Source organism: Scyliorhinus canicula, chromosome 20 (assembly GCF_902713615.1).
Source record: "Scyliorhinus canicula chromosome 20, sScyCan1.1, whole genome shotgun sequence".
NCBI lineage: Eukaryota > Metazoa > Chordata > Chondrichthyes > Carcharhiniformes > Scyliorhinidae > Scyliorhinus > Scyliorhinus canicula.
Genome location: NC_052165.1, coordinates 5,034,996 through 5,048,229, shown reverse-complemented (window position 1 = coordinate 5,048,229; position 13,234 = coordinate 5,034,996). Strand labels below are relative to the sequence as shown.

The following is a 13,234-nucleotide window of genomic DNA, read 5'->3' as shown; positions in this document are numbered from 1 at the left end:
ATTGAAAATGATGTATGCCACAAACCATTTTGAATATCTTTCCCTTTTCTGATGCATTTTATTTTTAAAGTGAGAAAACGCGCTATTGAAGGAAACCCAAATGATATTTCACGGACGAACAGCTTTGCTGACGAAATGGATTTGATGGGTGAAGAATCACCACTGCCTGTAGTGACAGATGTATTACAGTAAGTCCAGTCTGATTTTAAATCCATGTCATTTTTGCCTATCTAAGCTGCCATCTTTTATTAATCTCTGTATACTAGGTTAGCTGGTGACAGTTTTGAAGTTAACGGTATCTTAAACGCATTTAATCTTTGACAATTTTGTGCAGAATTTATCCAACATAAGCATACAAAATAAATAGATAATAAGCCTGAATAGTAAAAGTAAATAGTAAATAGTAAAGCCCTGATTCTCTAACTGCAATTTGACTATGCAACTATGTTTAGAAAATGTGAAAAATGTTAGACTTTCAGTTACTAAGTAATTGGGGACGGGAAAGGAAGGAGAAATCAAGTTCTGTGCTCCTTTCATGTTCTGTTCCTGATAGTTGCGACAAAGACAGTTGAAGCCAAGGCATTGTTAGGTTTCTTGGCTGAGGAAAGATATCCTGAAGTAATTTGGTGAACAATAAATTCACAAAGGAGAATGAGGTAAACTGCATATCATGTAAACAGAAAATTAAGGCTTGTTTCTCAACTAACGTCGTCAAAAAAGAGAAACTGCTTATTTGATTCATTGCTATTTTTTGGAATCTTGCTGTGCATAATTTGGGTGCCATGTTTGCCTGGATAACAACAAGACCTTAGATTTACTCAGACTTAGCTCCTCCTACATCCCAGACAGCATAAGGCAGACAAAGCACTGCATTCTCTCCTATCCACAGCCAATGCTCTTACGTCGTCTGTTGACCAGTTGCTGATCTCTGCTGACAGTTCACCTTGGGACGCTCCCTTCATCCACTTCCAGGAGGAGCCCACTGCATGACTTGATGGCAGGCCCGGATGATAGAAGTCAGGTGACATGACCAATGAAACTAGCTGAGTCATATTTTGCAGATGACGGATGGAAATGCAGGATGTTCTGAGCATTTTTTTAGGTATAAAGTCCCACCAGTGAATGCCTAGAATCCTTCAAAGACGTCCAATATCAAAGGCATCCAGTTTCCTTTCTTGGAAGTTTTTCAGGTTTCAAGTTCCGTAATCAGATTTGAATAGTGGAGAGCACATTTGCACTGTGGAACCTAGTCTACGTTTTCATAGAAAACTCTTTACTGTTCCAAAACTTTTTCAATTGGTTTAAAGCTAATGATACTTTACCTATTCTTGCATCCAGCTCTTGGGTCTTCAAATTTCCTGGTTTCTTAAGCCTAGGGATTGTTCGCTTATTCTGCTGTTTAAACCTAGGTGCCGTGTATTGTAGTTTCCCTAGTAGATGTTAGGTTAGGTGGATTGGCCATGCCGAATTGCCCCTTAGTTGTGGTGATAGGGCGGGGTTACAGGGATGGGGTGGGGGGGGGGGGGGGGAGAGTGGTTCTGGGTTAGGGGTTCTTTCAGAGGGTCAGTATAGACTCGATGGTCCAAATGGCCTCCTTCTGCACTGGAGGAATTCCATGCTTTTTTTTACTGTTTATTGTTTTATAAAGTGTACATTTATCTCCCAAGTTGATAATTGTGCTTGCAATGATTAAATAATGTGAAGATATTTGACACATTGTCCTGGGTATACAGATCCTGCATAAATATTCAATTTATTGAAGTACAGCCGGCACTGCATTCAGCATAGCTGTTGACTGATTATGTTACATGGACCGAAACCTGAAATTATGATGATGAACAATAACAAGATAATTAAAATGGAAAAGGTAGTCCACTTGCAAGAAAACAGGAGATTAGCATTGGGATTTATATTGACCTGTGTGTTTTCTGAAACTTATTTTTACACCTGAATGTTTGTCTTTCCCATCCTAGTTATAATATGGGATTCGGAATATCCCAAAATAACATCCCATTGGTATTGGATACCAAATAAAGATATCTATGGATTTGTGGACAATCTGATGTGTCCAGATTGTGTGTCCGGCAACATTTTATAATCGTGAAATATGGATGGCCGTCATATTGAAAAGCATGGGCTTATTTATACATAGTGCCTTATTTGTGAGTGCATTACCGCAAGTATAGCGAATGGTCACCAAAATTATGCAGCGCAGGCAGATCCTGACGCCACAGTCTACAATACTGATTTTCCCTTGTCAAGGGCAATTAGGGATGGGCAACAAATACGGTATAGGAGGCCTTATGGCGCAGTGAGGAGCATGACTGCCGCTTAGACAGGAGCTCCGGGTTTGAGACCCACCCCAGGACTTGTTGGCCAAGTTCATAACGTGGCCAAGAGATTGAGTATCAACCTGAAAAATCTGTGTCAGTATATACAGTATCCAGCAGATATCTTTATTTGGTATCTTATACCAATGGGATGTTATTTTGGAATATTCTGAATCCCATATTATAACTGGGATGGGACATGAAAAATGAAATGAAAATGAATGATTGTCACGAGTAGGCTTCAATGAAGTTACTGTGAAAGCCCCTAGCCACCACATTCCGCCGCCTGTTCGGGGAGGCTGGTACGGGAATTGAACCGTGCTGCTGGCCTGCCTTGGTCTACTTGATAAGCCAGCGATTTAGCCCAATGTGCTAAACCATCCAGGTGTTAAAAACAAGTCTCAAAAAACACACACAGATCAATTTCAATCCCAATGAAGATTCAAACCCAAATACAACCCAAATACAAATCTTACGTTTTCTTGCAAGTGGACTGCTTTTTCCGTTTTAATTATCTTGTTATTGTTAATCTTCATAATTTCAGATTTTGGTTCAAGTAATTTACTCAGTCAACAGCAATCCTGAATGCAGTGCCAGTGTGTGTGTGTGTGTGTGTGTGTGTAGAGAATGGGGTAAGGTGGGGGGTTAGAGATTGGACAGTAGTTAACCAGTTGTATTTGTTACCTGTTTAATTATAGTTACTGTTAATAATAGAAAGTTAATTGTAATTAAAATTACACACCTGGTGAGTGTACTTACTCGGCAGACGAAGACCTTGGATATTTAAAAAATAAAAGTTAATTTTAACCGTGTGGCGACTCAGGGTCAAGTGGGGATGGAATTGACCACTCACTGACCCATGGTGTCGTAACAACTATCAGAAAAATACTGCAACCTGCAACGGGCTCCTGCTCGAACACCTTCAGGAACAGCTCCCTCCACATATACCTCACCTGCCAGCCAGCATAGAATGGGAACCATTTGATATCCCCCCATCTGTCTGGTGCCAGCCTCCTGACCACATTCAAGGAGCTCTTCAGGTGTGTGGGTGGCACATTTGGACTTGTTTTGGGTGGAAATCACATACCTTCTAAGATGTAGCGTGAACTTTAAGGATCAGGATGCAGGAAATCAAGCTCAGTTTCCATATCTACAATATATCACACCTTTTGTCAGCTGACCACTGGATTTAATTTTTGATTTTCATGTGTCCAGTGATTTCAGTTCCTTCTATTATTTTCTTTTTCTGTTTCAGTATCCTATAGGAAGTCAGTAATGTTTCAGTCTTTGTATGTTTGTATTGGGTTGGAAACATTGAATAGAAGGGTGATTGATAAAGGGAATTTGTTTTGTACACCTTGGAGAAAGGTGAAATCTTTGCATTTTTAGTATTTATCTTGTAAGATCACGAGTACACAGATAATTCATAATCTACAAAATCTTCATTGATTTAAATAGGACCTTCTCCATTTTTGTTTTCCATTGTTTGCCAACAGAAATTCCAGCAGGTAAGTACCAATCTAGTTCAAATTGTACCTTCGAATGGTTTACCCACTAGTCCTTGATAATTTCGAGATTTATTTTTTAAAATGATAGATAATTAATTGTACGTTTTGAACTATATCTTCCATTTTTGGTCTGAGCAATGTGATTGAATGACTTGTGATTCAGATCTTATTAGTTCAGTGTTAATGTGTTTATTTATCACTCAGTACCGAATACAAAGCATTATGTTAATTCAAAAATAATATAACCAAAGAATTATTGACATAAGCAAGTGGTTGACGTTTCAACTTGTTATTCTCTCAGTTGGTTGTAAGTACCATTTTTTTTAGAAAAAGGAATAATTATATTTTCATCCGCAAATATATTTCTGCAATCCATTAAATATCTTGCCGTCAATATTTTGTACTTAAATCACAGAATCACAAATCAAATTAAACTTGTTGTACATTATCTTATATCTCAACTAATTTCTAATTAAAATGCTTGAGAAATGGTTGCTTCATGTATTACAGTAATAGGTCAGAATCAATGCAGAAACTTTTGTACTCCTAATATTAACTGAGGCATTTGTAAAATGGACCAAACACTTCTCTCTTACAGTTGCTTAACAAGTCCTTTGTATGTAAGGGTCTTGGAATCTCAGGCAACAAGGCAACTCAATTCAACAAGGTATTTATTGATTTTGTATCGTTACCAACTAACTGGTCCAACCAAAGGCAGTATGTCTTCCAATTTTCTTTGCATTTTTTTACTTATGGGATTGTAGTGTTTTACTTTGTTACATGATTGTGGAATTTAACAAGAAAGTAAAACTCTTGTCGCTCTAGAGCGCTTCAGATTGTGCCCATATTTTCAAATAAAACTGGATAGTTCCATTGACATTTTGGCATTATGTAGAAGCGCGACTAAAACATTCTGCTGCACTCTACTTTCATATGTTTGGGCCTATGGACTAGCTCACAAGAATATGTGATTTTCTCGAAGCTGCATTCCGCATAACGTTGCACCAGAAGCAAATGTTGTCCCAAAATGATACAGCCATAAGGAGCAAAATAAATGTAAAACAAATTAATCTAGTTTTTACATAACTAGCCAAAATGTTGGTATTTGTTAACCGAGGCTGACCATCAGCATTGAACCTGCAAGGCACTGTGGCGATTATATTTGTTCTTCCTGTATGTGTGTGCTTCATCGCAGCATTAAACTTGTATCCAGATCCTAGGTACGTCACACAAAACCTGATTGCACAAGTTAATGAGACCTCCAGCTTGATGGGAACACTGGATGCCTATTTCCACCAAAATTGGTTAGGCATTGGGGGGCAGGTGTTATGTTTTGTTTTCTGCCAGAACAATGGGGCAGCAGTGTGATTGAGGCTTAAGAGTTCAGTGTGGGCGCATCGGGAAGAGCTCCCGCTGGTGGCCATGATTTGCGTCGCTTTCAGGGGTTTCCCCGTCTTTTCGATCCCCCCCCCCCCCCCCCCCCAAAACTATTGACAGCCGTGAGGACTGTCACGGGCAGCTAGCGGGGCCGGTTTGAAAACCAGCGAAGAACCCTACGCGGGTGTCGGGCGGTGGATGCCGAGGCGGCAGGCCCAGCACGCGCTCGGATGGCAGAGCAGCCGGGGCGGAGCCAAGCGGGTGTCGGGCGGTGGGTGCCGAGGCGATGGGCCCAGCACGCGCTCGGATGGCAGAGCAGCGGGGCGGAGCCAAGCGGGGGCCGAGGCGGTGGGCCCAGCACGCGCTCGGACGGCAGAGCAGCCGGGCGGAGCCAAGCGGGGGCCGAGGCGGTGGGCCCAGCACGCGCTCGGACGGCAGAGCAGCCGGGGCGGAGCCAAACGGGGGCCGAGGCGGTGGGTGTCGAGGCGGTGGGCCCAGCACGCGCTCGGAGGGCAGAGCAGCCGGGGCGGAGCCAAGCGGGTGTCGGGCGGTGGGTGCCGAGGCGGTGGGCCCAGCACGCGCTCGGAGGGCAGAGCAGCCGGGGCGGAGCCAAGCGGGTGTCGGGCGGTGGGTGCCGAGGCGGTGGGCCCAGCACGTGCTCGGACGGCAGAGCAGCGGGGCGGAGCCAAACGGGGGCTGAGGCGGTGGGTGCCGAGGCGGTGGGCCCAGCACGTGCTCGGACGGCAGAGCAGCCGGGCGGAGCCAAGCGGGGGCCGAGGCGACGGGCCCAGCACGCACTCGGATGGCAGAGCAGCCGGGGCGGAGCCAAGCGGGGGCCGAGGCGATGGGTGCCGAGGCGGTGGGCCCAGCACGCGCTCGGATGGCAGAGCAGTGGGGGCGGAGCCAAACGGGGGCCGAGGCGGTGGGCCCAGCACGCGCTCGGAGGGCAGAGCAGCGGGGCGGAGCCAAACGGGGGCTGAGGCGGTGGGTGCCGAGGCGGTGGGGCCCAGCACGCGCTCGGATGGCAGAGCAGCCGGGGCGGAGCCAAGCGGGGGCCGAGGCGGTGGGCCCAGCACGCGCTCGGAGGGCAGAGCAGTGGGGGCGGAGCCAAACGGGGGCCGAGGCGGCAGGCCCGAAGCCAGGGCAGGGTGTAGAAGGGATGTCCCATGTCGGATGGCTCCCACCTAGAGCGTGCTGAGAAGGTTGAAGTCCAATCCCAGGGAAAGTCTGGAGGGATGCAAAAAAGAAGAGAAAGAAGAAGTTTTGAATAAGTTTGGTGAAATTTGGTTTTCTCTCCCCCCCCCCACTTTTGAAAAATTGATTGTTTTTCAAAGGAAAAAACGGATTGAAGAAGGAAAGGAGGGTGAAGGGGGGGAAAAAGGAAAGAAAAAAAGAAGGAAAAACAATAACTCCGTTAAAGGATGCGAAAAGCAGCGTTGAAGAAGGGAGGAAACGCGGGCTCTCCGCTGAATGAGAAGACGGGCAAAGTGCTGACAGGATGGCGGAGGCCGAACTGTATGGTGAGGCCGCACTAACGGTGGAGAAGATGACCGAGGTGATGGCAGTGGAGCTGGAAAAGCAGTTTGCGAGGTACTTGGAGGACTTGAGGAAGGAGACGGCGGCTGCATTGAAACCATTGGTGGAGGAGGCAATCGCCCCGGTGAGGGTAGCTGTGGCAAAGACATCGGCCGAAGTGAGAGAGCAGGGCAAGAAGATAAAGGAAGTGGAGGAGGCCGTGACACAGCACAGCGACCAGCTCACCTCGATGAGGGATGAGCTGCGGAGGGTGGTGGAGGTCAACAGAGGACTCCGAGCAAAACTTGAGGACTTGGAGAACCGCTCGAGGCGGCACAATCTGAGAATTATGGGCTTGCTCGAGGGGGCAGAGGGCCCAAGGCCAACAGAATACTTCGCTAAGAAGTTGGCGGAGTTGATGGGGGAGGGTGAGAACCCCTCCTGGTACGAGCTAGAGCGAGCTCGTCGGTCATTAAGGCCGAAGCCCGAAGTGAATCAGCCGCCAAGAGCAGTAATTATCTGCTTCCAGAAGTACTGTATGAAGGAGAAGGTATTAAGCTGGGCGAAGCAGAAGCGGGAAGTGCAGTGGGATGGTGCTGGAGTTCGGATCTACCAGGACTTGATGGTGGAGTTGGCAAAAAGATGAGCAGCATTTGGGCGAGTGAAGTTGGCACTGTACAAAAAGGGGGTGCGATTTGGTATGAGGTACCCAGCAAAGCTGAGAGTAATGTATGAGGCCAAAGACTTTTACTTTGAGACAGCGGAGGCGGCTGAGGCGTTCGTGAGGGCAGAAGGCTTGGGACAGACGTGAGGAGTGGAGCTGGAAGAGAGACCGTGGACTGTGATTGGGGAGCTGGAAATGCTACAGCTTTCTGGTTACTGATGTGTATTATAATTTACTTCTCTTTACATTGTTATAGAGTTCAAGTTAATGATTGGGTTGATTGGCGTTCTGTGTTGTGACGGCTATATCTTATTTTAGTGAATTGTATGGGTTTGATCGTTGTTTTTGTTTTTTCTTTCTCTGGGATTGGGAGGGACGGGACGGTATACCTTGGTGGGGGGAGCCACCCGCGCTAGCTAACTAAAGGCAGCTAGAGAACGGAGGTGAGGTGAGAGGAGGGCTACGGACGTTGGAGCCGAGTTAGCAGGTTTCAATGGGCCTACGAGGCGAGCGAGGGGGGGGGGAAGGGATTGATGCTGGGAGATGTTTTCTCAAGAGGAAATGTAGGGGGTAGTTCTTGGGAGGGGGGCAGGGTTTCGATGTTAATAATGGACAGGGGTGGGTCAGGCACATGGGGCAGGGCCCGGTGGTATGATGATGGTGGATAAGAAGGGTGGGGGGTGAGAGACCCCCAGTTAGGATAGTCACGTGGAACGTGAGGGGGTTAGGTGGTCCGGTCAAGAGGTCAAGGGTGCTTGTGCATCTTAAAAGTTTGAAAGCCGATGTGGCAATGCTGCAGGAGACTCACTTGAGGGTGAAGGACCAGGTGTGACTTAAAAAGGGCTGGGTTAGCCAAGTGTTTCACTCTGGATTTGACGGAAGGGCTTGAGGGGTAGCAGTGTTGGTCAGCAAAAGGGTACGCTTCCAGATGGAGAAGGTAGTGGCAGATCACGGGGGTAGATATGTGATTGTGACAGAGGTGCTGGAGGGGAGGTTAGTGGCGCTGTTAAGTGTATACTGTCCCAACTGGGACGATGTGAGATTCGCAAAGAAGGTGTTCGGGGCCATTCCCGACTTGGACACACCCAAACTGATTGTGGGGGGGGGGGGGACTGGAACTTGGTGCAGGGGCCAAGGTTGGTCAGATCACGGCCGCGCTCGCTGGTCCCATCAGGGGGGGCAAAGGCGCTAGCTGGGCTAATGATGGAAATGGGAGGGGTGGACCCTTGGAGGTTTCTGCACCCAAGGGAACGGGAGTACTCGTTTTTCTCAGCAGTCCATAGGGTATACTCGCGGATCAATTTTTTCGTGGTGGGAAGGCTTTGCTGGCTGGAGTCAAGGGGTCGGAATACTCGGCATTGCTGTGTCAGATCACGCTCCGCACTGGGTGGATATGGTACTGGAGAAGGGGATAGCGAAGAGGCCGGGGTGGAAACTGGATGTGGGGCTTTTGGGGAACCAATTGTTCCGTGAGAAAATTGGAAAGGTAATTAAGAAATATGTAGGTTTCAACTGTCTGGGTGAGGTGTCGAAGGCAGTTGTCTGGGAGGCTCTAAAGGCGGTGGGGAGGGGTGAGATGATTTTGTTTAAGGCCAGGGTGGACAAAGAGGAGAGGTTGGAGCGGCAGAGGGTAATAGATGAGATGTTGGAGGTAGATAGGAGTTATGCAGAAGATGAGGACCCAGCGATGCTGGGAAAGAGAAAGGAACTACCGGCGAGCTTCGACCGACTATCCACCAGGAAGGCGGTGCGCCAACTGAGGCTAGCGAGGGGTGCAGTTTATGAACTTGGAGATTAGGTGGGGCGTACGTTAGCAGGTCAGCTTCAGAGGGAGGCAGCAGCAAAGAAAATTCTTCAGGTAAGGGATAGGGCCGGGAAGTTGGTGGTGGCTCCGGATCTGATTAACAAGGTTTTTGAGGAGTTTTATGAGAGGTTGTACAGGTCAGAGCCACGGGGGAGACCGAGATGCAGGAATTTCTCGATGTGTTGGAATACCCGAGGCTAGGGGAGGGGGACAGGGCTACGTTAGAAGGAGCAATAGTGGAGCAGGAGATAAAGGATGCGATTGGGAGGATGCAGTCGGGGAAGGTGGCAGGGCCGGATGGGTTTCCGGTGGAATATCATAAAAAATTCAAGGATAAGCTGGCACCCCTGATGGTGGGGATGTTTGAAGAGGCGATAAGGAAGGGGGTATTGCCACAAACTTTGGCAGGCATCCATTTCCCTGTTGCTAAAAAAAGATAAGAATCCGACGGAGTGTGGGTCTTATAGGCCCATATCACTTCTGAATGTGGACTTCTGAAAGCGGGTAGGCTGGAGGAGTGCCTCCCAAAGATAATAGGTGAAGATCAGACAGGGTTCGTGAGAGGGAGGCAGCTTTTGCTAAATATTAGGAGGGTATTGAACGTCGTTATGGCACCGGCAGAGGGGAAGGAAACTGAGATGGTTGTGGCATTGGACGCTGAGAAGGCGTTTGATCGGGTGGAATGGGGGTACTTGATGGCAGTGCTGGAACGGTTTGGGATTGGACCAAGATTTGTGACTGGGTAAAGCTATTATATAAGGAGCTGAAGGAGAGTGTCCGCACAAACAACATCAGCTCGAGATACTTTTCTCTCCACCGTGGGACGAGGCAGGGATGTCCTATGTCCCCCCCTGCTGTTTGCGCTTGCGATTGAGCCATTGGCCATCGCATGAAGTTCGGGAGCATGGAAAGGAATAGTGAGGGGGGGGGGGGGGGATAGAGCATAGGGTGTCCTTATATGCCGATGACTTGCTGCTGTATGTGTCTGAACCGAGTGGGTCGATAGGAGGAATATTGGAGTTACTGCAGGTATTCGGGTCTTTCTCGGGGTACAAGCTGAACCTGGACAAGAGTGAGTATTTTGTGGTGTGTTGGCCAGGGGTGGGGGCAGGGGTGGTGGGGCTGCCATTCCGTAGGGCAGGGACTCACTTTAGGTATTTGGGGGTGCAGGTTGCCCGGGAGTGGGGACGGCTTTGCAGATACAACATCGCTAGTTTGGTGGGAAGAGTGAAAGCTGATCTGGCGAGGTGGGATGGTCTCCCTCTGTCACTGGCGGGTTGGGCGCAGGTGGTTAAAATGAATCTGTTGCCGCGATTTTTTCCTGCCAAAGGCTTTTTTCAGGGACATTGAGGAAAGAATTACCTCGTTTATATGGGGAGGGAAGGTGGCCAGAGTGAGGAAGGTGCTGCTACAGAGGGGAAGGCAGGCAGAGGGGTTGGGGCACCTATTGTGGAACATTGGCCAGCACAGTAGCACAGGTGGATAGCACTGTGGCTTCACAGCGCCAGCGTGCCAGGTTCGATTCCCCGCTGGGTCACTGTCTGTGCGGAGCCTGCACGTTCTCCCCGTGTCTGCGTGGGTTTCCTCCGGGTGCTCTGGTTTCCTCCCACAGTCCAAAGATGTGCAGGTTAGGTGGATTGCCCATGATAAATTGCTCTTAGTGTCCAAAAAGGTTAGGAGGGGTATTGGGTTACAGGGATAGGGTGGAAGTGAGGGCTTAAGTGGGTCGGTGCAGGCTCGATGGGCCGAAGGGCCTCCTTCTGCACTGTATGTTCTATGAACCTGATGTATTACTACTGGGCGGCGAATGTGGAGAAGGTGCGGAGCTGGGTCAGAGGGGTTGATTCCCAGTGGGTCAGAATGGAGGAGAGTTTGTGCAGGGGGTCAGGATTGAAAGCACTAGCAACCGCGCCGCTCCCGATAGCTCCGGGGAAATACTCAGGGAGTCCGGTAATAATAGCTTCATTGAGAATTTGGAGGCAGTTTCGCCAACACTTCGGGTTGGGGGGGCAGGGTCGAGGAAAGTGCCGATTCGGGGGGAACCACAGATTTGACCCAGGGAGGTGGGATGGAAGTTTTCGGAAGTGGGAAGAGAAGGAGTTTAAGACGCTAAAAGATTTGCTTCTTCGGGGTCGGTTTGCAGGATTGAGGGAGCTGGAAGCGAAGTTTGGGCTGGAGTAGGGGGAAATGTTTAGATACATACAGGTCCGAGATTTTGCCAGGAAGGAGATACAGAGTTTCCCGGAGGAACCCCACATTGCTGGAGGAGGTGCTGACGACAAGGGGACTGGAGAAGGGGGTAGTGTCAGTGGTGTATGGAGCTATTTTGGAAGAGGATATGGCACCACTGGAAGGGATCAAAGCAAAGTGGGAGGAAGAGTTGGGAGAGGATATGGAAGAGGGGTTCTGGTGTGAGGTGCTCCGGAGAGTGAATGCCTCCACCTCGTGCGCAAGGTTGGGGCTGATACAGCTGAAGGTGGTATACAGAGCACACCTCACAAGGGCGAGGATGAGCCGATTCTTTGAAGGGGTAGAAGATGTGTATGAGCGTTGCGGGGGGTGGGGGGCGCTAATCACGTTCATAAGTTTTGGTTCTGTCCAAAGCTAGAGGATTACTGGAAGGAGGCTTTTAAGATAATTTTCAAGGTGGTGCACGTGAAACTGGACCCGGGTCCCTGGGAGGCCATATTAGGGGTGTCGGACCAGCCGGGGTTGGAAATGGGTGCAGAGGCAGATATCATAGCCTTCGCCTTGTTGATCGCCCGAAGTCGGATCCTGCTGGGATGGAGAGCAGCCTCTCCACCCTGTGCCCTGGAGTGGTGGGGGGACCTGTTGGAATACTTGACTCTTGAGAAGGTTACGTTTGAACTGAGGGGAAGGATGGAGGGGTTCTACAAGTCATGGGCATTATTCATTCTGCACTTTCAAGAACTGGATAACATCGAACATTAGTTGGGGGGGGGATGGGTGGCAGGGTTGGGGGAGGGGGGCTGTGTGTATTAAGGGTGACTGTGTGTAATTCCTGATTCCTTTTTGTCATTTGTTTGTGTGAACATGCGGGCTGATGTTTGGGTTTGGTGGGAGGATGGGATCGTTGTTATTGATATGGGGATTGACATATCTGTTGCTGATTATTATTTATTGTTGGTGGGTGTAAATTCGGGAGAAAATGTGAAAAAGGAGGAGAATAAAAATAATTTTTAAGAAAAGAGTTCAGTGTGGACATACACTGGAGATCTTGTTGTGACAAAATAACTACACACGTTGCAGCTTTCATGTTTACATCTCATTCCCGAGCACCTGGCCCCTGCAGTTTACCAGCAAAGCAGGTCAACTTAGACATGTATGAAAAGCAAAAAAATCAGCTTGTGGCTTGTGATTCTGAAATGGTACAAATAAATCTACTGAATATTAAATTGAGTAGAATACAATTTGATAATTAACTATGGACTAAATTCCTGCCGTTCTCTGTTTTTATGTTATACAATGGTCCTATTCCGTGCTCAGGTTTGAATATATTATATGTGCAGAATTATGTTGTATACAGCACACGAATTGTCATATCCACCAGACATTCAAAGTGTAATATTCAGGCAAAGAAGAATTTAATCAATGGGCATAATGGGTGAGTGCAAGTTACCTGAGTACCATAATCACTGACCTCTTCATATTTTGTTATTCATTGTATATGGGTTTGCTTGTCGTGGGCTTCAGCTTTACAAGGAAAATGATCCCCACTAAAACGTTATCTCCCTTATCGTTTGCAAGACTTACTGGAGTTAAGGGGGTTCTCTGACAAGAGCCTTCAATACCGTTCGATCAGTTTTAGCACCATAACCCGCTCAAACGTTGTTCTCCTTAAGATAATTTCAGTCTTCCTTTGGATTATTTCCAATTGTGGAAATCATTTCATAATTGTGTACTGGCTCCCTGGTTGTCTATTAGGAAGTAGCCAAGTGGCTGATTTTAGGTTTAAACTTTTTAGTTTGTCTTTTCTTTTGTGAAGCCACAAATATATTAAAGTTAAGAGCATGTA

At 48.0% G+C, this 13,234-nt stretch overlaps 1 protein-coding gene across 8 annotated transcripts in view; it reads left to right on the top strand.

The window, feature by feature from the left end:
- kcnq1.2 (potassium voltage-gated channel, KQT-like subfamily, member 1.2) overlaps nucleotides 1–13,234 on the top strand; it is a 606,356-nt gene that overhangs the window by 152,816 nt on the left and 440,306 nt on the right. For 7 of the 8 annotated variants that reach the window (XR_005458330.1, XR_005458329.1, XR_005458328.1 and 4 more), the window contains 3 exons: nucleotides 71–188; nucleotides 3,827–3,838; nucleotides 4,437–4,505. Coding sequence is in view for 4 of the 8 variants with exons in the window: in XM_038780518.1 (XP_038636446.1) it covers nucleotides 71–188; nucleotides 3,827–3,838; nucleotides 4,437–4,505 (199 nt within the window). In the remaining 4 variants the exon portion in view is untranslated. The remainder of the gene's footprint in view (nucleotides 1–70; nucleotides 189–3,826; nucleotides 3,839–4,436; nucleotides 4,506–13,234) is intronic. The other variant, XM_038780519.1, reaches the window with a different exon arrangement.